Source organism: Chelonoidis abingdonii, chromosome 2 (genome assembly GCF_003597395.2).
Source record: "Chelonoidis abingdonii isolate Lonesome George chromosome 2, CheloAbing_2.0, whole genome shotgun sequence".
Taxonomy (NCBI): Eukaryota; Metazoa; Chordata; order Testudines; family Testudinidae; genus Chelonoidis; species Chelonoidis abingdonii.
The window spans coordinates 151,376-178,862 of NC_133770.1; the positions used below are offsets into that span (position 1 = coordinate 151,376).

Sequence of the window (27,487 nt, forward strand, 5' to 3'; positions counted from 1 at the left end):
TTTGCCATTTTGTTGCCCAATCACTTAGTTTTGTGAGATCTTTTTTGAAGTTCTTCACAGTCTGCTTTGGTCTTAACTAGCTTGAGCACTTTAGTATCATCTGCAAACTTTGCCACCTCACTGTTTACCCCTTTCTCCAGATCATTTATGAATAAGTTGAATAGGATTGGTCCTAGGACTGACTCTTGGGGAGCACCACTGGTTATCCCTCTCCATTCTGAAAATTTACCGTTTATTCCTACCCTTTGTTCCCTGTCTTTTAACCAGTTCTCAGTCCATGAAAGGATCTTCCCTCTTATCCCATGACAACTTAATTTACATAAGAGACTTTGGTGAGGGACATTGTCAAAGGCTTTCTGGAAATCTAAGTACACTATGTCCACTGGATCCCCCTTGTCCAGGTTTGTTGACCCCTTCAAAGAACTCTAACAGATTAGTAAGACCCGATTTCCCTTTACAGAAACCATGTTGACGTTTGCCCAACAATATATGTTCTTCTCTGTGTCTGACAATTTTATTCTTTACTACTGTTTCAACTAATTTGCCCGATACTGACATTAGACTTACTGGGTTGTAATTGCCGGGATCACCTACCTAGAGACCTTTTTAAATATTGTTGTTACATTAGCATCTTCCAGTCATTGGGTAGAGAAGCTGATTTAAAGGACAGGTTACAACCCATAGTTAATAGTTCTGCAAATTCACATATGAGTTCTTTCAGAAGTTGGTGCTTGATGCACAGGCCTCAAATTTGTAGAGGTTTTACTCAAGATCTAGTAAATGAAATGACCTGGGTACACAATTCCCTGAACTCTAGAAATTTGAAGTAATAGCTCATCATTTGATGAGACAAAGATCTAACCAGATTGATTGTTCTTGAAATCTGTCTGGATCTGCAGACTGAGCCATGAACAGCCTTTAGAAAGGAGAGTCTCAGTGGTGTAAAAATAAACTTGTTCCAGCAAATCATAGAACTCAACAACTGGAACAGAGAGCAGATTTACTAAACAGCTAGCTAGTCATACATTCTGAGCACTGAACCCTTATAATGATTAAGAAATGATTAAACATATATTCCTGGCTGCTACTGCTAGGTACTTTGGGAAGACTCCTGAACGTAAGAATGGCCATACTGGGTCAGACCAATGGCCCATCTAGCCCAGTATCCTGTCTTCCCTCTGAAGCATCTGGCACTGTCCACTATTGGAATGAAGAGAACAGGTCAAGTTTGAGTGATCCATCCCCTGTCATCCACGGCCAGCTTCTGGCAATTGGAGGTTTAGGGACACCTGAAGCATGGGGCTGAGTCCCTGAACACCTTGGCTGATAGCCATTGATAGACTATCCTCCATGAATGCACCTAATTCTTTTTTGAACCAAGTTATACTGGTGATCTTCATAGCATCCCCTGGCAATGAGTTCCTCAGATTTACTCTGTGTTTTCTGAAGAAGTCCTTATGTTTGTTTTAAACCTGCTGCCTATTAAGTTCAATGGCTGACCCTGGTTCTTGTGTTATGTTAAGGGGTAAATAACACTTCTCTGTTCACTTTCTCCACAAGTCATGATTTTCTAGACCTCTATCCTATTCCTGCCCCCCACATCATGTCTTTTCCAAGATGAACAGTCCCAGTCTTTTTTAACCTCTCTTTGTATGGAATCTGTTCCACACCCCTAGTCATGTTTGTTGCATTTTCTATACTTTTTTGAGATGGGGGTGACTATAACTGCAGGCAGTGTTCAAGGTGTGGACATACAAGGGATTTATATAGTGGCGTTATAATATTTTCTGTCTTATTATCTATCCCTTTTCTAATGGTTCCTAACATTGTTAGCTTTTTTTGACTGCCGCTGCACATTGAATGGATGTTTTCAGAGAACTGTCCACAATGACTCCAAGATCTCTTTCTTGAGTGGTAACAGCTAATTTTGTACATATAGTTGGGATTATGTTTTTCAATATCCACTACTTGGCACTTAGTAGCACTGAATTTCATCTGCCATTTTGTTGCCCAGTTTTGTGAGATCCTTTTGTAACTCTTTGCAGGCTGCTTTGGACTTAACTACCTTGAGTAATTTTGTATCATCTGCAAATTTTGATACTCCACTGTTTATTACTCCATCACCCTGCTCCACGTGTTTGTTACCCCTTCAAAGAATTCTAACAGATTGGTGAGGCATGATTTCCCTTTACAAAAGTTGTGCTGAGTCTTCCCCAACAAACTGTGTTCTTCTATGCATCTGATAATTCTGTTCTTTACTATAGTTTCAATCAATTTACCTGGTACTGAAGTTAGGCTTACTGTCACGTAATTGCCAGGATTGTCTCTGGGGCCTTTTTTAAAAAGCAGCATCACTTTAGCTATTTACCAGTAGCCTGGTACATAGTCTGATTTAAGTGATAAGTTACACATCAGAGTGAGTAGTTCTGCTGGTTTAAATTTGGGTTCCTTCAGAACTCCCGAGTGAATACCATCTTGTACTTGTGACATGTTACTGTTTAATTTATCAATTTGTTCCAAAACCTCCTCTACTGACCCCTCAATCTGGGACAGTTCCTCAGATCTGTCACCAAAACAGAATGGCTTGGGTCTGGGAATCTCCATCACATCCTCTGCAGTGAAGATCGATGCAAAGAATTCATTTAGCTTCTCTGTAACAGCATTGCCTTCCTTGAGCGCTCCTTGAAAATCTTGATCATCCATCCACTGGTCCTACCGACAGTTTGGCAGGTTTCCTGATTCTGAGGTACTTACAAAAACTAACAGCAAATTTTTTTTTATGTCTTCTGCTAGCTGCTCTTCAAATTCTTTTGTCTAATTATACTTTTACACTTGACTTGCCAGAACTTATACTCCTTTCTATTTTCCTCAGTAGGCTCTGACTTCCACTTTTTAAAGGATGCCTTTTTGCCTCCAACTGCTTGTACTCTCTTGTTAAACAAATGTGGCATTTTTTGTCCTTCCCCCACACTCCTTCCCAGTTGAGGGTATATATTTAGTTTGAGCCTCTATTATGGTGTTTTAAAATAGTTTCCATGCAGCTGGCAGGCATTTCACTCTAGTGACTGTTCCTTTTAATTTCCATTTAACTAGCTTCCTCATTTTTGTGTAGTTCCCCTTTTTAAAATTAAATGCTACTGTGTTCAGTTTCCTTGGCATTTCCCCCTTTACAAGGATGTTAAATTTAATTTAGGGCTGGCAAGCAACTAAAAAAATTAATCATGATTAATCGCACTGTTAAACAATAATAGAATGCCATTTATTTAAATATTTTAGATGTTTTCTACATTTTCAAATATATTGATTTCAGTTACAACGAAGAATACAAAGTGTACAGTGCTCACTTTATATTTATTTTTTATTACAAATATTTGCACTGTAAAAAAAAGAAATAGTATATTTCAGTTCACCTAATACAAGTACTATAGTGCAACCTCTTTATAATGAAAGCTGAACTTATAAATGTAGAATTATGTACAAAAAATAACTGTAATCAAAAATAAAACAATGTAAAACTTTAGAACCTACAAGTCCACTCAGTCATACTTCAGCTCATTCAAACAAGTCTGGTTACAATTTGCAGGAGATAATGCTGCCCGCGTCTTGTTTACAATGTCACCTGAAAGTGAGAACAGGCGTTCGCGTGGCACTGTTGTAGTTGGCATCGCAAGATAATTACTTGCCAGATAAGCTAAAAATTTATATGTCCATTCATGCTTCAACCACCATTCCAGAAGACATGTGTACATGCTAATGATGGGTTCTGCTCGATAATGAGCCAAATCAGAGTGGACCGACACATATTTATTTTCATCATCATGAGTCAGATGCCACCAGCAGACTTGTAGGCTTTAAAGAAGTGGTTCTCAAACTTTTTTTCGTGGACCACTTGAAAATTGCTGAGGGTCTCAGCCGACCACTTAATGATCTTTCCAAATGTTGTTTGTACTGTTAGCTAACTATTGTAAAGCACTTTGGATAAGCTTTGGATAACTTTTTTGGTCTACAAACAAAAGCACATAACTCATATTTTAATATCAGTAGTCTTATCTTTCTAATGTGACGGATGTGCCCTCTCTCCCACGCAGCAGCAGCCCCTGAGCTGGGGCTGGGAAGGAGGGGAGGTCTCTCCCTTTTTCCTCCACCGCGGCAGCCCCTGAGCTGGGGCTGAGAAGAAAGGGGAGGGTCTCTCCCCCCGCCACAGAAGCCACAGAGCTGAGGCTGGGAAGGAAGGCCATCTCTCCCTGGTAGCTGCAGCCCTTGAGCTGAGGAAATCACCTCTTTCTCTGGCCGCCACAGCCCTGCACGTCCCAAATCCCCCCATCCCGTCTTCTCGCCCCACTGACCCCTCCCACCTACCTCCTATTCCCCCAGGGCCACCACCTCACTTTACATGTGCATCTTCTCCAGGGTCCAGGCACCTAATTAGTGGAGCCAGGCCTGTACAGCTCCACTAATTAGGTGGGTAGCGCTTCATTCTCATGTGTGCAGCCGCCCAGGCTGCACGTTAGAGGGAACTATCTGTGGACCCCCTGAATGGAGATCACGGACCACAGTTTGAGCGCCTCTGCTCTAAAGTTTTAAATAACTGCACTCAAAAACAAAACAATGTGACAAAAGAAAATAAAAATCTACAGTACTTGTATGAGGTGAACTGAAAAATACTATTTCCTTTGTTAACCATTTTTACAGGGCAAATATTTTTAATAAAAAATATAAAGTGAGCACTGTACACTTTGTATTCCGTGCTGTAGTAGAAATCAATATATTTGAAAATGTAGAAACATCCAAAAATATTTAATAAATTTCAATTGGTATTCTATTGTTTAACAGGGCAATTAATTGCAATTAATTTTTTTAATCACAGTTAATTTTTTTGAGTTAATCATATGAGTTAACTGTGATTAATCAACAGCCCTAATTTAATTATATTATTATTGTTATTACGGAGCAGTTCAGGTGAAATTATAGGAAGGACAAATGAAATAACTTAGTTCTGGAAATTATCTGAACACACATAACCAGGGCTGCTTCTTATGTGTCAGACAGATATAAGGAATGAGGATCCTTTAAGTCAAAGAATCCTAGAATCTCAGGGTTGGAAGGGACCTCAGGAGGTATCTAGTCCAAGCCCCTGCTCAAAGTCAAGAGAGCTGGACAAGTCCTGTGGCAACCACAAGAAGGAATTACAAAGAGTGTGCAGATCTTTATTCCGCACCCATCCCCATGCTAGCGGAAGTTAAGGTCACTATACAGAAATGTGAACCTTGAGATGTATTTGTTCTGTTTTCTTAAACTTTGAATGGAATGAAGGACACCTTTAGCTTTTTGTAACGAGGAAACATTGGGAATAAAACCCTTTTCCGTGACATCATTTAAACAGTTCTACTTTGGAGAAGGGAGACCACTTCATCTCTCAGTCCTCTCTTATGAGGGAGATTTGGGAAGTAGCATGGAGTATAATTAAAGCTATGTTTTAGTCTTGGGCATTTTTAGTAAAAGTCATGGACAGGTCATGGGCAGTAAACAAAAATACACGGCCCATGACCTGTCCATGACATGTACCATATACCCCTGACTAAATCATGGGGAGGGGGCAGCCCAGAGGTACCGCAGGTGCTGGGAAGGAGGGAGGAAGAGGCAGCTCAGGGGTGCCAAGGTTGCTAGGGGGGGTGGGCTGGGAATTCTGCTGGTGCTGGGGGTAGGGGTTGTTGGCAGGACTGGAAGGCTCCCTACCTGGCACCGCACCTCCCTGGAAGCAGTGACATCCCCTCTTCCTCAGCTTCTAGGTAGAGGAATGGTTAGGCAGCTTTGTGCAATGCCTCCGCTTCAAGCACTGGCTTCGCAGCTCCCATTGGCAAGGAACCACAGCCAATGGGAGCTGCGAGGGCAGTGCCTGCAGGCAGAGGCAGCACGCAGAGTCCTCTGGCTTCACCTCCACCTAGGAGCCCAGGGACACGTCACCACTTCCGGGAGCCTCCCTGAGGTAAGCACGGCCCAGAGCCCTCACCCCTCCCACACCCCAACCCCCGGCTCTGAGCTCCCTCCCATACCCAAACTCCTGCTGCTGCTGGGGGAGAGGGGCGTGGTGGACCAAGACTGCCCTAGCATCACCCAGTGCGGCTGACCCAGGGTCTGCCTGAGCTGCTCAGGTGGCCCCCAGCCCAGCTGCTGTAGAAGTCACGGAGGTCCCAGAAAATTACTGAATCCATGACTTCTGTGACAAACTCTCAGTCTTAAGTATAATTGGATGGTGCACCTTTTCTGTGTGACTGAAGTTATTCTCCTTCAGGCCAGAAAATAAGCTAAAAGATGGACTGGATACATGGACTGGGATTGAGAAGTTAAAAGGCTTACCACAGATGTCACAATAAGATTCTCCAGCATCTCGTAAAAAATAAACCTCAAAACTTAATTATTGTGTCAGTGTTGAAGTAGTAACACTATCAATAAGGGGGCGGAGGGAGCAGGCATCTATTTGTGATGTCTTCTTCATCTCTTTGAGAAAGATTTCTCTGAAGTGATCTCTGGAAGCATCATTACTGAGGTTCTGTATGATTCTAACCAGACTCCCTTCAATAACACAATGAAGATATTCTTTGCTGGAAGGCTGGTTGAGAGAAACCCAAAAACTGAGCTTTTTCAAAGTATTATCAATTTTTGAACTAAAAAGATTCAATCCTTCCACTGGAAGATCTTCGACATTAGACTGGACGTTAAGTAGTAACCTGGAGCTCTTCAGCCAGACATTCTTTCTCAAAGTGAACACACCCCACTGTGAATGAGAAGTCATATCCACCACTCACTGAGTGATTTAACTCTTGCACACTCTCAAATAACCTTGGTTTCCTTCATGAACTGCTCTGGAAGGTGTTCAAGCAAAGATGCTATGATGTTCAAGGGACAGAACCCATACCAGGCAAGACAGTTGATAACTAGCTATCCATATCTGAATGGTAATCTAAGAGTATGCCTTGCAGCCAAGGATTTCCTTCTTCCTCATATCTTGTCTGGAGTACCTATTTTAAAGCTCTACAAGGCTCCTTCTGTGACTGCAGCTACCACAATGCTTCTGGAGCTGTGATGGAACTTGGTAAATCTTGGCAACATCTGCACAATTACTGGAGTAAGCCAGAAATCCTCTGCTGGCTCAGAGAGACCATTTTGTTGACTGATATGGCCCACCTTATCCCTGGAGCAAGTCGTGAAGATGTCATTCTCAAAAGCCTCTGTAATTCTGCAGATCAGGACCTAGAAGTTCTTAAAATGGTCAAAAGGCAAAGATTATGTGGATGCCACTATGTAATCATCTTTATTTGACTCATCAGTCTCCTCTGAATTCAGTTATTCTTCATCTGAAGATGGGAAAGATGCAGACTACGAAGGCTCCTTCTCAGAGGGCACAGGGGCTAGTATCACAGAGGTTAGGCCCAAGAGGCTGATAAGTCCTAGGTGTCTTATTCCTTTGTGACACTGTGATGGTGGTTGTCACCATGGTCAACATTACCATGGTGTACAAGCAACAAAAGCACAGGGAGGCATTCAGCTACCCAATAGGGCTGGAGAAAACTGCTACCTGAAAGCCAGATGCTCATGGATTGTTCCAGATCAGAGACCTCTCAGAAAGAGCCTCACACTGCATCTGGTATCATGGTGCAGATGCTATGGTAATGGGAGCTATACAAGTACCTAGATAGATCCCTGATGGCAATGGGGCCACCACTGTGGGATCACCAATCTGGGAGTTTGTATCCTAGTTTAACTCTCTTGGTGCAGAAGACTCAGGAGGAATAAATACATGAAGGCTGTTTAGACACAGCAGAGGAAGGAAAGAAAACATGGAGGAAAGCTAGCTTTTCCCTAGCAAGAATTCTGACCCACTTAAAGCTTTCATATGATCTGGTGCTAAAGCATACCCAGCTGTCTCACTAATGCTAAAACTACACTCCAGAGCCTCAACATTCATTAAGTCTGAAGAGTTTGGTGCCGAAAAAAAACTTCCCAGCCATCAAGATTCCTCATATCTAGGGAGACTCTTGGCATCAACTCACTACAGGATTTGTGACGCCAGTCTTCCTCAGAGTGAGAGGAAGGAAAGAAAGTGGAATCAGATCCCTTCCCCTCTGCTTCTTCTCTAGAGATGCCGGAGGGCTTGAACTCAATGGGTCAACTGACCTCAAACTTCTGAGAGTAATTCAGAACCAAACAAATATTGGTTTCATTCTTTTATTTACTCTTGAGTTTCTGCACTGAGGACATTGAGGATCTACTGGGCACACATTCAGCGTGTTCCTCAGAATAAGATTAGTTGATTTTTAATGTCTCTTCTAAAAGGAACAGACAGAGCCAAGACCCCCAATTCTAGCAAGCCTGAATAGGAAGCTGGTTCACACCTACCACTTGTGAGCAAATGAACCTATCTTAGACATTTGAGACAGTGCACATATTATTCAAAAGGCCAAAATTTTTGCATTACAAGAGGCACAGCACTTGAAGTCCAACTTCTTGTCAGCCATTGAACTGACTGAAACCAGCAAATTGCATATAGGTCAGTATACACAATACTACTGCAAGTATCGGGGTAGCCATGTTAGTCTGTATCCACAAAAACAACAAGGAGTCTGGTGGCACCTTAAAGACTAACAGATTTATTTGGGCATAAGCTTTGTGGGTAAAAAAACCTCACTTCTTCAGATATCACTGCAGTGATCAAATGGAATCTTGGGTTCAATGCTCCTTAGATACCCTTCGTTCCTATATTCTAATAAGCAAGGGAGTAGGCATGTGTAATCGACACTACTTCAAAGAGGGCTCTGTGCTTGACACATCCCAGAAATGTCCCAAATAGAAAGTCCCATAAACATGGTAAATGCAATTAATGGTGGGCACTCATGATCACTGATCAATGCCATTCATACTAGCCTTGACCTTGTGAAAGGCAATGTGATATTGGTTGCAGGAGTTATACAAGAGTCCACCACTCAGTCAGAGTAATCAATCAGCCATGAGTAATTCGTCCTAACATGGGCAAATCTCAGCAACACTTTACCCAGAATCTTAGTACCAGCTAAAAAAATCTACCCTGTTTATGATTTTGTTTATGTTTATGATAACTAAGTAAAAGCAGACTCTAGATCATAGGTCTATAAAGCAAGACCACAGGAAGAGTACTAGATCATTAATCATTAGTAGTTCTTGACAGAAGGACTAATGAGGGCGATCCTGTTGGTCCTTTTCAATTAAGCACGTTTCTTCACTGACAGCACAGCACCAATGAGCCAAGCCATCTCTGTAGTACATATCCATGACTCACTTGGGAGTCCAGGGCCTTGACCAAGTTAAAACTCATCAACCATAGAATACAGTCAGCTCCAAGGAAGGCCCCCACTCTGAATGTGAATTATTTCTCAATCTGCTTGTCTCTGAGAAGCAATGTGCTCAGTGTGGGAAGTCAAGATTCCTGGCCTGACTTTGGCACTGATTCACTGTGAGGCCTCTGACTCATATTACTGACTCATCATGGAGAGAGACAGGGTCTGAGAATGTCAGCCCCAGCTGTAGACTATGCAGTACGAGAAGGGTTGGAGAAACGTGTTAAAGCAGTAGTAGCAACAAGGTTCCTTAAGCCACCACAAAACCAGCAACAGAAGTGAGAGCGCGCTGTGACACTAGCAACAATGGGACTACCTTGGAATCCAGCAGAAGTGATAAAGTCTGGCAAGATGTGAATAAGCACGATAGCTGCAGCACTTCCAGAGGCTCAACAGAAATCAGTTTTTCACACTGACTGGACAAGGGAATAGAAATGAGATACACCTGCTTCCTAATGAACACAGATTGTAGACGTACTTGTCTGAGATCATCTGGCCTTATCCAGTGGCTCCTCTGGCTTACTGGGCTCAAACATCTTATCAGAACGATTGCTTTAGCACAGCTAATAAGTAAAATAAGTCTCTTGTGCTGCCACCATTGTGCCCTCCGATAAATATCCGTATTTATTATTAATTATTACTACTACTACTACTTTACTCAGTAGAAACCAGGTGGGGTTCTAGAAATACATAATAAATGACAGTCTCTGCCCCAAACAGCTTTTAGCCTAAAAGACAAGGCTTAGTAAGACAAGGAAGTGACAAGTGGGCTGGGGCAGAGGGGGTAACAAATATGACAGGATAAGCACAATTCTGAGGGAATCAATAGCAGTGATCACAGCTTGTTGTCAGTTTGCAGTTGCTACAGGCATTACAGAAGAGATGAGTTTTGATGATGTAATTGGAGATGGTAGTTAAAAGTTATGCTTATGGAAAGGCTCCCCCAAAAAGATGATGTACACGGAGAAAAAGAGAGCCCGGACAGAGCCCTAAGGAATGCCCATCAAAAGAGGGAGAGATGAGGAAGAGGACCTACTCAACAAGACATTGAAGGAGTGATCTGAAAGGCAGGAGGAGAACCATGAGAGAACAGTCATGAAAGCCAGGGGATGACATGATTCTGAGAAGAAGAGGATTGACTGTATTGTCAAAGTAGCTGATTGGTCAAGAAGGATGAGTATGAAATTTGATCAGAAAGAAGTCAGAGACTTTAGCGAGATCAATGCATACAGTAGAACCTCAGAGTTATAAACATCAGAGATACAAACTGATCAGTCAACCGTGCAACTCATTTGGAAACAGAAGTTCACAATCAGGCAAGCAGCAGAGAAAAAAAAAAGCAAATACAGTACTGTGTTAAACATAAACGGAATGTTTAAAAAAAAAGATTTGACAAGGTAAGGAAACTGTTTCTGTGGTTGTTTCATTTAAATTACGATGGTTAAAAGCAGCAATTTTCTTCTGCATAGTAAAGTTTCAAAGCTGTATTAAGTCAATGTTCCGTTGTAAACTTTTGAAAGAACAACCTATAACATTTTGTTCAGAGTTATGAACATAGTCACCATTCCCAAGGTGGTCATAACTCTGATGTTCTACGATATTTGTACTTTGAGGAGAGGAACCTAAACGAAGTGGGAGGTGAGGGCAGGATGAGAAAAGCCCAAAAATGGAGGGAATGGGGGTTACTGAGGCAGGTGGAGGGGTTAGAGGAGGAGAGCAGGGAAATAGTCTTAGAGTCTGTGACAGGCAAGAGGAGGAAGGAGAGAGTGTGCTGGGGAGGGAAGAGGTCACATTGGGCTTCACAGATTCAGAAGGGCCTGTAAGAACCATTATGATTATTTCGCCTGACCTCCTGCATAACACAGGCCTGATAATCTCATCCCGTGATTCCTTTATCCAGTCCATCACTTCCAGTTGAGCTAGAGTGCGTCTGTCAGAAAGAGATGCCCAGGTATGATTTTCAGGTTCCAAATAACTGAGAATCCACCTTATCCATAGGTCAATTTTTTCATGGTAGTTCTCACTGATATTAAAATGTATGTCTTATTTTTAGTCTGAATCTGTCTAGCTTTAGCTTCCAGCCAGTGGCTCTCATTCTGTTTTTGTCCCTTGGATCAGAGAGCACTCTACTATCAAAAACCTTCTCCTCATTGAGAATTTATAGATGGTGATAAAGTCAAGTCTTAACCTTCTCTCAGTTAAACTAAATAGACTGAGGTTTTGTTCATTTTTTCTTTGCAGAAATTCGCAAGATTCTGCATGGACACCAAGGAGAAGAAGGGCTTTAGGAGGGAGTCAAAAGTGGAAAGAAGATTGAGAGTGGGACAGTCCATCAGTATGGAGAAGGAAAGTTTGGTCAGGAAGATAGAAGATCTAAAGGAGGAGAGAACAATTTTGTAGCAGAGGAAGTCAGCATAATCCATAGGACTTCCATCAGAGAAACTCAGTAATATGGCAGCAGGAGCAGAGGAAGTAGATGATGGGGAAGAGCCAGGGACACGGGTTGCCAGGACAGACCTTGCGGCGTATGAGTGAGGCAACCAAACCAAGAGTGGTGGCTAGTGCAAACTGGAGGGGATCATGGATTGAAGTCAGGAGAGCAAGGGAAGGAGAAAAATCATTGACACTGATGGGACTAGAAGTCTCAGAAGGAGTGAGGAGATAATGATATTGAAAGAGATGAGCCAGTGGTTGTAGAGGATGAACTCGGTGATAAAGAGATCAGAAGGTTGTGTTTGGTGAAGAGCAAGTCAAGTGAGTGGTGATTATGGTGAGCAAGTCAAGGTAAAGGAGAGGAGACAGATGCCTAATGTATCTGATAGGTTGTCAATATGGAATATGAAGTCAACATGGATGGATGTGGCAAACTGTGATGACAGGAAGGTGGAGAGACAGGAATTAGAGTCAGAGAAGAAGGTGGATGTGGGAGGAGCTGGGTGGGCGGGGAAGGGGAGAAGACAGCTGAGCGCTGCTCAGGGGAGAAGGTATGAAGGGCTGGAGGCAGAGGAGGGGAGCATGACACCCACCACGTTCCTTGGAACAGAAGGGGCTTGGAGAGAAGTGGCCACCATAAGAGAGAGAGGCTACAGAGTCTGTTGTCAGATGGGGGATCCAGGTCTTGAGAGCCAAGAGACCACAGGGAACAGAGGATGAAGCGGTGAGGGATGGCTGTGATCTTTTTTGAGATGGAACTGGCATTCAGAGAGAACGGGAGAAGAGAAGGAGGGCATGGGAGCAAGTGAGGTGGGTATAAGGTTTGAAAAAGACCATGAGGTGGAGGTGATGTGAGGGAAAGAGTGGGGGAAGAGGAAGGAACAGATTTGAAGTTAATGTTGGTGAATATAACCCATTAAACTCTCAGCCTTGTAATTCTGCAACATGTCTGCCTGTGTATCACACAAGGCTGAGCTGGCTGTGTACAATTAAATATATGCAAAATTAAGCACAACTCAAGCAGCTAACAATGGTAGCAGATGTGCTGGCTCTCAGCAAAGAGCAGCACTAAGTTCCAGCACTGACTGGCTGCAGTGCAGGCTTAATCAGAGCATGTGTGTGTCCAGGTGGGTGTGATCTGTTTGCCCATTCTCCAGCCTCTCTGTCAAGGCCACTGCTGGAACCAGCAGCCTACACTGAGGAAACCACTCATTCTCACTACTTTTCCCTACTCCTTACTCAGAAAACAAATTTTTAAGAGGGAGTACAATTTGTTTTGAGACTTTCCTTCAACCTCCAGGAAGCATTATGAGAAAGGCAACAAAAAGGAATGACTGAAAAATATTTATCACATACTATAGGTCACATGGGGGAGTGTGGTGTGGGGGGGTCTATATCCAGCTATTGATTGGCTAGAAAGCTCTCATGAGACTTGGAAGCATGAATTGTGCATGCTCCCAATGACCAAAGCTAGAGATTTTGCAGTTAATGGAAAAGGTGACATTTATCCTATTCACCACAGAATGGAGTTATAGGGAGGAGGAGAGAGGAAGTCTGGAAAAGATAAAATTACACAGTTAGTTTGAGATTACACCCGTTGGTGCTCTCACCAGCTCAACTGCACCAGTGGAAAACCTACTATAGATAAGACTCTGGCAACTTTCAGGGCTTTTATCACTATATCAGTGATTTAGCTGGCAGTGATTAAAAACAGTAAAAGCCACACTTTATATACACAAAGGCTCCCTTTTGTGCTACCACCAGTGCAGCTTTTGGGCAAAATTCCCTAGTGTAGAAAAGGCCTTAAACATCACTGAGTTACCAGTAATTGAATAAAGACATGTCTTTTGCTGCCAGTTGAGTCAGTTCCATTTGCGGAAGCTATGCGCTTTTGTTTTGGGAAGGGGGAAAACTGCAGCCTTTAACAAACATGGGACTAACTTCCATTCTCACCACATAAGGTAGAAGGGTCTCTCTCAAAGATCTTGTATTTGGCAGTGGTGCAATTGCTTCTAGAATACCGTGTCCAGTTCTGTGGTCCAGGAAGATGTTGATAAATTGGAGTGGATTCAGAGAAGAGCCATTAAATGATGAAAGGATTGGAAAACCTGCCTTACAGTGAAAGATTCAAGCAGCTCAGTCTGTTTAATTTATCGAAGAGAAGGTGAAGGGGTGACTTGATCACAGTCTACAGGTAACTACATAGGAAACAGACATTTGATAACAAAAGGCTCTTCAGTTTAGCAGACAAAGGTATAACAAGAGCCAAACGCTGGAAACTGAAGCTACAAAAATTCTGACTAGAAGTTTTTAACAGTGAGGGTAATTAACCACTGGAACAATTTACTATGTGGTGTGGTGGATTTTCTCTCACTGGACATTTTTAAATCAAGGTTGGATGTTTTTTCTAAAAGATCTGTTGTAGTTCAAATGGGAATTAATTCAGGAAAAGTCTATGGCCAGGACTAGATGACTACAATGGTCCCTTCTGGCTTTATGATCTATCACTCTAAGATGGGTGGGTCTCACACGGACCAGTGTGCGAAAGAGACATAACACTGAAAAAATATAGAGCCTGAGCTCCCATTCTGGGAAAGGACAGGCTCCCTGTGGAGCAGAGATACAGCTCTAAAATGAAAAAAATTAGGATAATGTGAGTATCATGAAGTTCCTGGGTTTAATTGCAACCCAATTCCTAAAAGAGCAACATCTGGAAACTGGGTATGTTCTAAGGACTAGAAGATTAGGCCGGGGTCTTTCAGAGAAGGAGGCTGCAGAGAAAGGGTTCACAGTTGTGGGACAAGACACCTGCATCTCACAGGGGCCAAGAGAGAATTAATGTGTTGGAATGGTTGGGCCCATGTACTTATGAGGGATAAGGAAGAGATTGCAAGCTGGGAATAAATGCTAGCAAAGGGAAGGGAGGCTGACTGATGAGTTGTGGAAGGGTTCTGAGTGCCTATGAAAGGGGCGTTGGCATCTGGAGTGAGGAATGGCAGTGGAAGACAGGCTAGTATCAAGTGATTGATATAAAGTTGCTTGTCATGAAGGCTACAGTTTGTCTTTTGGGAACAGATGGTAGTTGGGGAAGGGGTGAACAGGAGGGTATTGGGAGGACAATCAGGACTGAGGTGATGTGAGGGTTTTGCTCCAAGGGAAGGTGGCGGCAATTCAGGTCAGGGCACTTGTTATGGGGTTTGCATGCCAGCTTAAAAGTAAGACGATGCCAGCACAGAGGAGGAGTTCAAGGGCTTGCAAAAGAAAGTTAGAGAGTTTAAGCAGTGGGGAAGTAGTCAGACAGATGTAGAGGGCCACACGAGTTAATTCTCTGGACAATCTAGACCCTTTTAGCCCTGTTGTAGACATTGATTAAGCCAATTTACTTACAAGAGAAAACAGTTGAAAATGAGGAGCTGAATGAACTGCTCGGTCACTGTAATGTAAGGAGGAGCCCATCTCCTGCAGGCAAGTGTTGAACTCTGAACCTGCTTTTGGCTATCCACAGAAACGTTGATTTAAAACCCTTTCAAAATCCAGAGGGCACAAGTGCCTAATTGTGTCCTTTGCAGCCCAGCCCCGTGGCCCTCCTTGCATGCAGCAGTGTCAGCAAGGCTAACCCTTTGCACAAGGAGGACACAGGCCGAGCTCTGCTCCACACTCCCAGCCCCAGCACTGGCCTCACTCTCTAGACTTTTACCCAGCAGGCTACTTACTTTTTAATTAGATATCTTTAAATAAAAAGTGAAAGTATTTGTTAAAATCCATCTGAATAAACAAAGGTGCTGAGCGGACTGTGAAGTGAATAGGAAATGAAAGTGACTCACCCTCTGAGGGAGAATTTTGTCAGCCATCTTCCTCCTCTTGGCACTGTACATTTTTTAAAGAAAAAAACACGTTACCATGGTGATAGATCTAGGAGTAACGAGGCCACCTGCTAAATTATCCTGACATCTCCACATGCTGGTGCACAGCTGTGTATGTATTGGCAAAAGGGTCTCACCCATACCAAGTACTTAAGACCCCCTCTCTCAGCTGCTTTGAGGGGTGGGGGTAACTAAGAAAAAATCAGGGCTTTCTGTCACAGATCTTGGGAAAAAGGTCTTCAAGTTCTGTGATCACAGGGCCCTCTATAGTATGGGGCAGCAGTGTGTGTGAGAAAGTGAGTGAGTGAGACAGAGATCTATGAATACATTATGAATGTGAGAGTCTGTGCGAGAGCATATACACCTCTATCCCGATATAACGCGACTCGATATAACACGAATTCTGATATAATACGGTGAAGCAGTGCTCCGGGGGGGCAGGGCTGCGCACTCTGGCGGATCAAAGCAAGTTCGATATAACATGGTTTCACCTATAATGCGGTAAGAGTTTTTGGCTCCCGAGGACAGCGTTATATTGGGGTACAGGAATGTGTGCAGCCAAATGTAGATATTTATACATACACATACATTTGTGTGTATATACATATGTGCATACTTGATAGTGCATATGTCTGTTGATTGTTCAGATATGCTAATGTGTGTCCATGCATGCCCATAGGAGGGTGTGTGTGTGTGTGTGTGCACGCACGTGTGACTGTATACACATGGTATGCATAGGTACACATGTGATTTACACAAGCGTGTGGAAATGTATATCTCTGTGTGCGCGCATGCGTATATCAATATGTGCACATACATATATTATGCATCTCCGTTCCAAGCATACGTATGTGTGTGTGTGTGTGTGTACACACCCACACACACTTCTCTGTATGAGGCACCTGTGTGTGTGTGTGCATAAGGCACGCTGATGAAATAGGAATCAGGCAAAGGCAGTGTCCCTGGATTTTGACTTTAAACTGCACACACTGTTGGTGCCCATCAAGCTGTTTCCTCGCAGCCCTAGCAGTTCAGAGAGAGGAGAAACTTGCCCCCTCCCCCCCAACCGCTCAGGGGAGTGACACCTCCATCCCTGGAGCAGGGGATCAATCAGTCCATCTCTGGGAGGCGAATGAGGATGAAGGAATCCCTCCCCACCCCACCAGGCCCTGGGGCTGCTCCTGCCCCTTCTCCCTCATTCCCATTTCTCCTGAGAGGCCCCTTTAGTTTCTGTCTCCCCAGGACCAATGTTTTTACCTTTTTCCAGGAGTGGTGCATCCCCTTCCCACACTCACTAGCGATGTGCACCTTCCTCCTGAGTGGGGCCTGGGACACCAGTTTCTCTGCTCTTCTTGGGGCCAGACCCAAGGCACTGTTTGGGGGGGTAGGAATGTAAACTGACCCTCCCTCAGGCCAAGCTCTGGATTTGGCCCAGGGTATTTACACATCCATCTGCTGGCCACATGGGCAGGATGCCCTCTTGGGACAGTGGGCCCTGTAGGAAGTGAGGAACGCTGGAGCCAAAACATTCCATGGCAGTTTATGGGGGAGGGGCTAGGACCTGACCTGACCTAGGGGGAGAGGGCAGGGGTCAGGGGAGGGGCAAGGGTGGAGCTAGTATCTCTGGCCTGGCCATGGAGGGAGGGGCTAGTGACTCTCACCAGACTGAGGGAACAGCGGGAGAAGGAAAAATAACACCCCAGAAATCACAATTAAGGAGATGATGCCACAATAACTGCAGGACAGAAACAGTGACTGGGTGAGCCAGAGCCTAAAGGAAATGGGAGTGTGCACCTGGAGCACTCAGTAAAACTGAAGGAGAGTTACACCACATCCATTCCCCCAGAGTCTGATAGAGGGAAGGGAATTCATCCCCCTTCTGCCTACACTGAGCCTCCCATGGCAAGGATATTTACCCCTCCCCTAAGCCTGCCAGAGATGGTAGGGGAGTTAGTGCGGGCAAAGCAGATGAACTTCTGAGGCCACGTCTATACGACGCGCCATTTCGGCGCGTTAAAATCGAAAGCTCTGGGTTCGATATATCGCATCTCGTCTAGACGGGGATATATCGAACCCAGAGCGCGCTTACATCGATTCCGGAACTCCACCAAAACAAACGGAGTTCCGGATTCGACATGGCGAGCCACGCACATCGATCCCGCGCGGTGAAGACGGGTGAGTAACTCGATTTTAGATATTCGATTTCAGCTACGCTATTCTCGTAGCTGAAATTGCATATCTAAAATCGATTTTCACGCGTCGTGTAGATGGGGCCTGAGAAGGGGACAGGAGAGGGGAAGAAAACCAGGGTAAAGAATACAATAAACTCCATGGAGAGGAGATATGATCGAGCAAACATAGGGAGCCTTTTGGTGCCTCCTGGAAGGCTTCAGGTGAGCAGAGCTCACTCACTACAACAGAGTTTCAAACTGCAAGAAAATGTGAGGATCAGAAGGTGTTCTCTTCTGCAGTGGGGCCATGAAACAGACTAATTCCCATGTGACAATCCTTGGGAACTGCACTCACTCTTAATCCACTAACATTCTTGCTGCTAGGGCCCCTTCTAGGGTGCATCCCAGACACATGGACGTTCTCAGGACACATTCTTAAAGCTCGCGAGATGCTCCACTGCAAATACCCCAGACTCACAGGAGCTCTCAGCGCACTGAACCTAAAGAAGTAGGTATTACATGCAACCAGAGGTACTGACACCACTATTACACTGCCTAAGCCTGCAAGTACCCATAATGTTTGCACGACAGATGTGCAATTTCTGCAGGTGAATGTGCCTCAAGCATTTATCGGCCATAAATCTAGGCTTGACGGATTGGCTCATACTCTGCAAATTCAGGATCTGATGAGTTCCAACCATTTCTGCTTTTTAAACAGCAATTATAACTATTATTTAATTGCCAACAGTGCACAGGGTGTTGTACGAGATTAAAGATGGGCAAATTCTGCCAGAAAAAGTACATACACATCAAAAATGCCCCCCTCCAACTCTAGTTAGTTACTTTCTGTAAATTTCATTAGTGAATTTCACCAGTGAATGTTTGTAGACAATGAAAAACTCAATACTTATGCAAATGCATTTTGTACTAGTGCTCATGGTATGAGTATTCACACCACCAAGCTAAAATCTCTGATTTACCAGCTCCTGTTTATAAAATACTCAGTTAACCAATCAAGGAGCAGAAATATTATTATGAAAAATAAGTGACCAATCATACACCACAAACAACAAAGAGTTGAAGACAAAGTCAAACTACGTAGTTAGCAAACACTCTATAGATTGAATACAATTAGGCCCGATAGCCTGAAACATGCACCAAACATTCTAATAATACCAAATAACAAGAAAATTAATAGAAATCAAGGTCTGTTAAGAGATAATTCACAAATGAAAAACTATTCAGTGAATTTTGCATTGTCACAGTCTCTGCTCCAAGTAGCGTATAACCTATAAATAAGGCTGCAAGTTTGTCAAAGAGGTCACGGAAGTCATGGATTCTGTGACTTTCTGTGATCCCCATGACTTCTGCAGCGGCCAGTACACCCGGCTCAGGAACAGCTCAGGCAGCCCCTGAGCCAGACACACTGGCTGCTGCTGGGGCAGTCTCGAGCCACACACCCCCCACCCCCCCCCCGCAGCAGCAGAGTTTGGGTGTGGGAAGGGGCAAAGGGTTGGGGCATAGGATGGGGTGAGGTGGGCTCTGGGCGGCACTTACCTGGGGGGCTCTCCGGAAGCAGCAACATCCCCTCACCCAGCTGCTAGGTGGAGGCATGGCCAGGCAGCTCTGCGTGCCTGCCTCCGTCCAGGGCGCTGGCTTCACAGCTCTCATTGACCGGGAACCACGGCCAATGGGAACTGCGGGGGCAGTGCCTGCAGACTGAGGCAGCGCGCAGAGCTGCCTGGCCACGCCTCTGCCTAGCAGCTGAATGGGGGGGGATGTTGCCACTTCTGGGGAGCCCCATGTAAGTGCCGCCCAGAGCCTGCCTCACCCTTGTCCCGTGCCCCATCCCCCTGTCTCCTCCCACACCCAAATTCTGCTGCTGCTGCTGTGGAAGGGGAGGCGCAGAGCCAAGTAGGGAGCCTACTGGCCCCACCAACCTCCCACCCCCCAGCACCACTGGGGGTCCCAGGCCGCGCACTGCCGCCCATGCCTCCCCAGCACCTGGGCTGCCCTCCCCCAGCACCCACAGGGCCCCTGGGCAGCCCCCCCTCCAAGTTTTACTCACAAGTATTTTTAGTAAAATTCATAGACAGGTCACTGGCCTTGAATTTTTATTTGCTGCCCGTGACCTGTCCCTGACTTTACTAAAAATACCTTTGACTAAAAGGTAGCCTTTCCTATAAATCCATTGATTTGTTGCCTACATGTTTAAGACTGTCATACAATTGCAAAGGAGGCTGGTTCTTCTCTTTCAGCGCACTCACCTCCGGGTTCGGGTCTGAGTTACTTGCTGCTGCTGTTGCACCTGCTGTTGCACCTGCTGTTGCTGTACCTGCTGAGGTGCTGTGCGTTTTCGTGTTGGTTCCATCACTGTTTGGGGCATTCCAGGGCGCACTGAGGGGCTTCCAACATATGGTGAGCCTGGGGGACCCATTGGAGCCCCCTGATGGGGCATTCGAGCACCTGATGGCATCCCAGGGCGCTAGAGAGGAAGTAAAACAGAAATAAATGTCTGTTTGGTCACAGTTACTGCAGCAACAAAGGGGTTGGAATGAAGGCAGCAACTAGCTCCAAGGTAGAGACCACTAAGTTTCCAAGCTTTGACCATTCTAATAAGCACCAGTGCAACAAGACAAAGTGATGGAGTCAGGCCTGGCACTCCCTGGTCATTAGAGGAACCTGATAAGAGTAGGTTGGAGGGTAGTAAGGAAAAAGGTTGGGGTCAGCAAGACACTGAGCGGGTGGGTGAGTAGTTTTGTTTGATAAAATTAGATGTTGAGTGGATGGTTGACAGATCCAGGCCAAATTACTGCAGCATTCTCTCTTGGGTTGACCGTGAAGGTCATGTAGAAGCTACATCTGGGCCAACAGGCTGTGGTCTACATGCTAATCAAAACTGAGGATGACACCATATCACACCAGTGATCTTCACTTTATGCTGATTGGGCTACTGTGATCAACAGGGACATTATAGCTGGCAGTCAAAGGTGAAACTTTAAAGCCTTGGGGCAGAGAGTTCTCCATAAAGGCCTTCCACTTCAGGATACACTATCACCAGGGATCAGAATAAAGTGAGAAGAAAAGAGTCATCTCTTTGATCAGGCATTCCCCGATAACAAGGGAACACGAGAGCTTGATAACATTTCCTTAAGAATGCTAAAATCTCCTGACATCTCCATTGACTTCAGTGGCTTTGGATCAGACCATGAGATCAGTGCTGTACAAGACACAGCATAAAGTCAGTCCTAGCCCTAAAGAGCTTATAGCCCTCCATGGAATCAACCACCAAGATGAATCTCATTTTAAAAATCAAAGCCCAACTCTTGGACACATCGAACTGTTACCCTTATTTATTATTTCAATGGCATGATTACTCTTGACAAAGCATGGTGTATACACCAATGAGCTCTCTGATGGCTGCTGAGTCCGATGTGCAAGTGATGTATAGATCAACTAACAAAGCACCTGCTCCAGCCACAGGTAGTGGGCAAATGTTTTAACATAAAAGTCCAGGTGAACACCAGCAAAGCCAGCATCTTAGTCCACGCCTCCAGATTAGCTAGCCAGCATACTATACTACCCCACCCACCAACACCAAACCTCACCAGGCTCCCTGCTTCTCATAAGCCTTAGAAAATAGCTGTTCCTTAGATTCAAAGGGGCTGGTTGCATTACAGAGATGGCAGAATGTTAGAGTAAAGGTGGAGGAGGTGTGGATAGTAACAGAAAATTATAGGAGGGCTTAGGGGCAGAGGCACAGACAACCTTTGCTTGCACTGTTAATGGGAGGGAGATAGAGCAGAGACCAGCTCAGAAGACAGAGTCGGCATGGCTAGCAGGGCCAGCTCTTGGTTTTTTGCAGCCCCAAGCAAAAACAAAAACAAAACAAAAAAGCTGGAGTGCCACCGCCAAAGCAAAGGTGCCGCCCCAAAGGGCCAGAATGCTGCCCCTTGAGAAGTGCCTCCCCAAGCACTTGCTTGGGACACTGGTGCCTAGAGCCAACCCTGATGGCTAGTGAGTGCAGATGATAGGGCTGGTATGGGACACTGACTGTGGGAGCTGCAGCTGGGTAAAGGAGAGGGAGAGAGCAGTAAACCAGTAAAAGAGAAGGCTTTGTATAGAGCTGAGAACTTCTTCACCTGTCCCAGCTTATACCATTGGCTGAGCTGCAAACACTGTTATGACAACTCTTTGGAAACTATGTCTCTCTCCTCCACCACACTCCCAACTCCCCAAACTCAGCAGTCAGCAAAAGGAAATGGCTTAAAAATACTTCACAATAAATCTTGTATTTAGAATCTCCTGTTGCCTGTCAATCCATAAACTGTGGCTGCCTTCCAGCAATTTACTGTGGGCCCTGTTGTTGTCTGTCAGTCACCCCAGCTCTGCTGCCCCATGTCCATCCCCTTGGAAACTTCCTGGCCAGAAGAGACAAGATTGTGGGCCCAGCTATCTGTGTCTGGAAAGGACAAATTATGGCCAGAACTGCAAAGCTGAGTGGGCCAACCTAGTTACTGGCCTATATCCTACTTCTCTGAACTTTCTGTTGGCTCCCCTTCTTCTTGTTGGGCATTAAAACAGTGAGGGCACCAAACAAACAGTCCCCGGGACAGAGGAAAAGCAGGAAAAATGGTTAGTTCCATCCTGGCTGACATCTTCCATTTAAATTCTTATGCCCCCTCACACACTTTGTCCACCCCCTGCTTTGCCTAATTACTTTCCTTCTCCCATCCCCACCTCTGCACCTTTTTCTATGCTGACCTTAGATGTGGAACAAACTCCTAATCCCAGTACATGAGGCCCCACCCTTCTCCCCATTGCAATACCTTCAAAAGCCCCACAAACCACCTAGGTAAAATGCCTTCTCAACCCAATATTATCAGAGAGGAGAGGAGAGGACAACAAGGAGGCAACACCTAATCTAACACCCTCCTCGGGGTGCCCCGGGGCATCTGGTCTTCTCTGTGCTCCTGGGGGAAAGGCCTGTCTGTACTGTGTCTTGTGCAGAGCTGAGCACATGTCAGTGCTGGAGGCCCCTCCAGACAGGTGGCAGCAGCAGCATGCTCCGCACTGTCCTGCCATGAGGTGCTGTCTCTCTCCTTCATCCTTTCCAATCTCTCCTTTCTTCTATTTTACAGCTTGTCCTGTCCTTTGTTTCTCACTCGCCTCCCTTCCAGTTCAATCCTCTCACCTACTCAGTGTCTCTCCTCCTCCTCTTTTCTCAAGCAGTTTCCTCTTGTCATATAGTACAGATGAAAGACGGCACAATACTGCACGTCTCCTGGCTTTAATTCGGATTGTGCTTCTCTTTGCATTCTTACCACAGACACAAGAGTCCTATTACAAGAACTTCAACAACAGAGTACCTAAAAGGCTGAAATGACAAAAAGAGACTCAGGCTGAATCTGTGCAGCTGCAGAAAACTAATCTGAAATGCTGACAGGCAACAGGAGAAAGAAATGAGGAGAGCAGCAATGCCTGAAATAGTCCAGCAAGTTAGATGGCAGTTTACAATGCAATATGGCTGTAAAAAAGCTAGTTCAGTTTTAGATTGCATATGAAGAGCCCAAGGCTGAGTACTGTATTCCAAGTGGAGTCCTCCTGGAGCCCAAAAGAGAGGTACCATGCCTCCCTGCTCCAGGGGAACTCCACCTGGAATGCAGCCCTCAACTCTGGGCTCTTCAATAATGTAAGCAGAGTCAGGATGAGCTCTACCCTGACATCTGGTGGTGAATTATGGTGAGTGTGGAAAAGAACTTCAGGGGCTCATCTTGTTTGCATAGGCACACCCACCCTGCCTAGCATAAGCCCACAGCCGCCCAAATGGTCACTTTGGCTGCTGTGGGATCTCCAGTTTCTCTGTTATTGGGGTAAGAAGAATAAAGTGTTGTTACCCTGATTATGTGAATCAAGGCCAGTGGAACTGTTTTATGACAGAGGGACTCACCATCAACTAAGTAGCACTCGCTAGACAAGGGACATGGGTTCCAAAATGCAGTGAATTGAGAGAAGCTGGGGATAGGTGTTTGTACTTGATGATACAGGCTCCTTTTGAGGCCCTGAAACACTAATTACACCACCTTCTCCTCTCTTCACTGTTGAATAACAGAACTAATTTTGATTCTATTAAGGGTCTAGTTACAGGCTGCTGTGCTGAATTCACTTTGGGCCAGTGGTGCTCCAGCACTGGGGCTCCCCTCCAAGAAGCAGAATGCACTACAAGCTGAAATCACTAAAGAGATAAGGTTGCTGGGAGCTGAGATCACTGAGTGCTATGTTGACTACTGGGGGAGCCTGAAGATATATTGCTAAGCAGCTGGCAGAGCAGAGCAGTTTGTGAGATGGTTGGAGCTGCCCATGGGACGGTGAGCGGACCTGAGCAGCGCAGTTTGCGGGATGGTGAGTGGAGTGAAGCGGAGCAGTTCATGGTGTCAGCTGCAGCAGAACCCCCTGGAGAGGTGGGGCAGTCGGCCTTGGACCATGTAAGGTGCCCCTTAACATCCTGTGTGCCCCTTTTTCCCCCCCGCTACTATTTCCACCCAGCTGGGGGAGGGGTGTAGAACTCTGCAGATAAAGTTTTGAGACAGAGACTTTTGGGTTTTTGGACTTTTGGGGGGTGGGATTTTTGGGTTGCTGGACTCAAGAGACTCTTGGGGCACTGGACTTTTGGGATATTGGGGTGATCTTCTGGGTGGTTGGACTTAAGACCCTGAGGGGAAAAGGACACTGACAAACTAGCTTGGGAGTGGTTCTTGTGCTCATGGTTTCTGTTATGAATCCTGTTTGTGGTGTTTCACCAACATACTGCCACATTGTTTCCCTCCTTTATTAAAAGGATTTTGCAACACTCAGACTCCGTGCTTGCGAGAGGGGAAGTACTGCCTCCTAGAAGCGCCCAGGGGGTGGTATGTAATTGTCGTAGGTCACTGGGTGGGGGCTCAAGCCAGTTTTGCACTGCATTATTGAAACGGAACCTCTAGATACTGAACCCAGCCCTTGTTGTTGCCAACTCAGACGGGCAGACGGGTTACAATAAAGTAAAGAGATTGACAAATGAGAAGTTTTAAAAAGAACCAAAATGACCAAGTGTCTGGAGAGTGTAAAAGAGCACAATACAGAGTGACTGGGCAACAGCATCCAAGGTGCTGGCAAGACATGATGGCAGCTACTAATAGCTGACAGGTGTGAACAACTACTAGGGTGATATGTAGTGGTATCACTCAGAGTAATAGGAGGAAATTAAGACTGTATATTAAAAAACCCTGCCTTTTGGTAAGATATATCTGTAGTGAAATAGTCTCCCAAGGAAGTGGTGAAAGCCCAATTGACAGCAATATTTAAAATTGAACTGGAACAAGTATAGGAAAAATGGCTGTAAATAATCCTTCACATCCTCTCCTCTCCTCTCCTTCCAGGACAACTATAAAAGTGACCTAATAGACACTGCCTTCTCTAATGTCTATGACAGAGTTACCAAATAGAAATTTCAATGCTTCAATTCCTACTCCTTAGAATATCTCACTTCACTTATTTCCAGCAAGCATTCTAGTACTTCAGTTCCCTGCACTATCCCGTGCCCTATAATCAGGGACCAAGTATTCCAGGATTCCACAGCTGTGGCATTTGCTACAGACTCCACCCATCACTGCATATTGGGCAGCACAAGCTAAAATCTTTCATGCACAAACACTTTTTCTAGGATTGTAAGCCGATACCTAGACCATAAGCTTTTTGAGGCAGTGATCATCTTTTTTTGTGACATAAGGGTGTACAGTGCCTAACACAATGGGACCCCAAATCTTTAATGGAGGCTTCTAGGTGATACAACCATTCAAATACCTAAATAATAACTCTTATAGTTACAAATAAAATCAGTACAACAAAATGGCAATCAATTAACATTCTGTCAGCTAAGGAAGACAACAAACATAAGAGCTCCATGCACCTCACTGTGGCTTAATTACAAAAAATGTCAGATTAAACAGCAATGTTGTTGAACTACTGCTTTGCTGAGAATTACAACAGATCTATCAACATAGCCCATGTCCCTATAATTGGAGGGCCCAACGCCAACTCTACTTCTCAATTTCATTCACAGATTCATACAATTTACGGCCAGAAAGGACCGTAAATTGTAAATCATCTGGTCTGACCTCTTGTATGTCACAGACCATTAAATTTCACCCAGTTACCTCTTTATTAACACCAGTAACTTGTGTTTGACTAAATCATCTCTTCAGAGAGACTTTCAGTCTGTACTTTAAGACCTCAAAAGATGGAGATATACCACCTTCCTTGGTAGTGTGTTCCAGTGGTTAATCACCCTCACTGTGAAAAATGTGTATCGTATTTCTAATTTGAATTTGTCTGGCTTCAGCTTCCAGCCCTGGGTCCTGTTAGGCCTTTTTCTGCTCGATTACAGAGTCTTTTAGTGCTCAGTCTTCTCACCCCATAAAGGTACTTATACTCTGTAATCAAGTCACCTCTCAATATTCTTCTTGATAAACAGATTGAGTGCCTTAAGGCTCTCACTGAAAGGCATTTTCTCCAGCCCTCAAATAATTTGTCTCTCTCTTTTCTGAACCCCCTCCAATTTTTCAATACCCCTTTTTCATAAATTCATAGATTCCAAGGCCAGACGGGGTAGTCATTTGTTTTTTGTCAAGGTCCAAATTTCTTGGTCAAAGTATAGTCAAGGTCCAGACTTCAGAGAAAATAGTAAAAAATAACAATAACGATAACAGTAAGTAAATAAAAAGATTTCGGGGTCCATTCAAAAGCGTCTGGCAGTCCAGACTTGGCCCACAGTCCAACTACTGACTACTCTAATCTAGTCTGACCTCCTGAATGACACAGGCCAAAGAACTTACCCAAAATAATTTCAGTTTGAACTACAGCATGTCTTTCAGAGAAACACAGTCTTTATCAGCACTGATTTTATATTTACTTCCAGATCATTGATGAAAATGTTGAACAGTAGCAGAACCAGCAATGATTCCTGCAGAACCCCACTACAAACACCCCCATTTGAAGACAATTCCTTATTCATGATTACTTTTTGAGAGCTATATGTTAGCTAGGTCTTTCTAGTTAATGTGTGTTTTATTAATTTTGTATCATGCAAATATTTTAATCAGAATGGCTTGAGGTACTAAGTTAAACATCTTACAGAAGCCAAGTGTATGTCATCTCCACACTTAACTTTATCAGACAAATTTATAATCTCAACATAAGATGAAACTGGGTTTTTTTTACAAGACTTATTTTCCATAATATCAGGTTGATTGACATCAATTTTGTTCCCATCCTTCAGTCTTTATTGATTGAATCGTGTATCTGCTTTTCCATTATTTCCCCACAATCCTACTTGCCCTTTTAAAATATTGGCAGAACACCGGTTTCAGAGTGGTAGCCGGGTTAGTCTGTATCAGCAAAAACAATGAGGAGTCCTTGTGGCACCTTAGGCCACGTCTATACGACGCGCCGTATCGGCGCGTTCCAATCGATTGCTCGGGGATCGATATATCGCGTCTCATCTAGACGCGATATATCGATCCCTGAGCGCGCTTACATCGATTCCGGAACTCCACCAAAACCAACGGAGTTCCGGAATCAACATGGCGAGCCGCGCACATCGATCCTGCGC

General features: G+C 44.6%; 1 protein-coding gene across 6 annotated transcripts in view; it reads right to left on the minus strand.

Moving 5' to 3' along the window:
• SMARCD3 (SWI/SNF related BAF chromatin remodeling complex subunit D3) overlaps positions 1-27,487 on the minus strand; it is a 277,819-nt gene that overhangs the window by 145,218 nt on the left and 105,114 nt on the right. For 4 of the 6 annotated variants that reach the window (XM_075062050.1, XM_075062051.1, XM_075062052.1 and 1 more), the window contains 2 exons: positions 20,106-20,323; positions 15,629-15,671 (listed from right to left, as the gene is read on the minus strand). In XM_075062050.1, coding sequence (XP_074918151.1) covers positions 15,629-15,671; positions 20,106-20,314 — 252 coding nt within the window. In that variant the 5' untranslated portion in view covers positions 20,315-20,323. The remainder of the gene's footprint in view (positions 1-15,628; positions 15,672-20,105; positions 20,324-27,487) is intronic. The other 2 variants (XM_075062053.1, XM_075062049.1) reach the window with 1 other exon arrangement.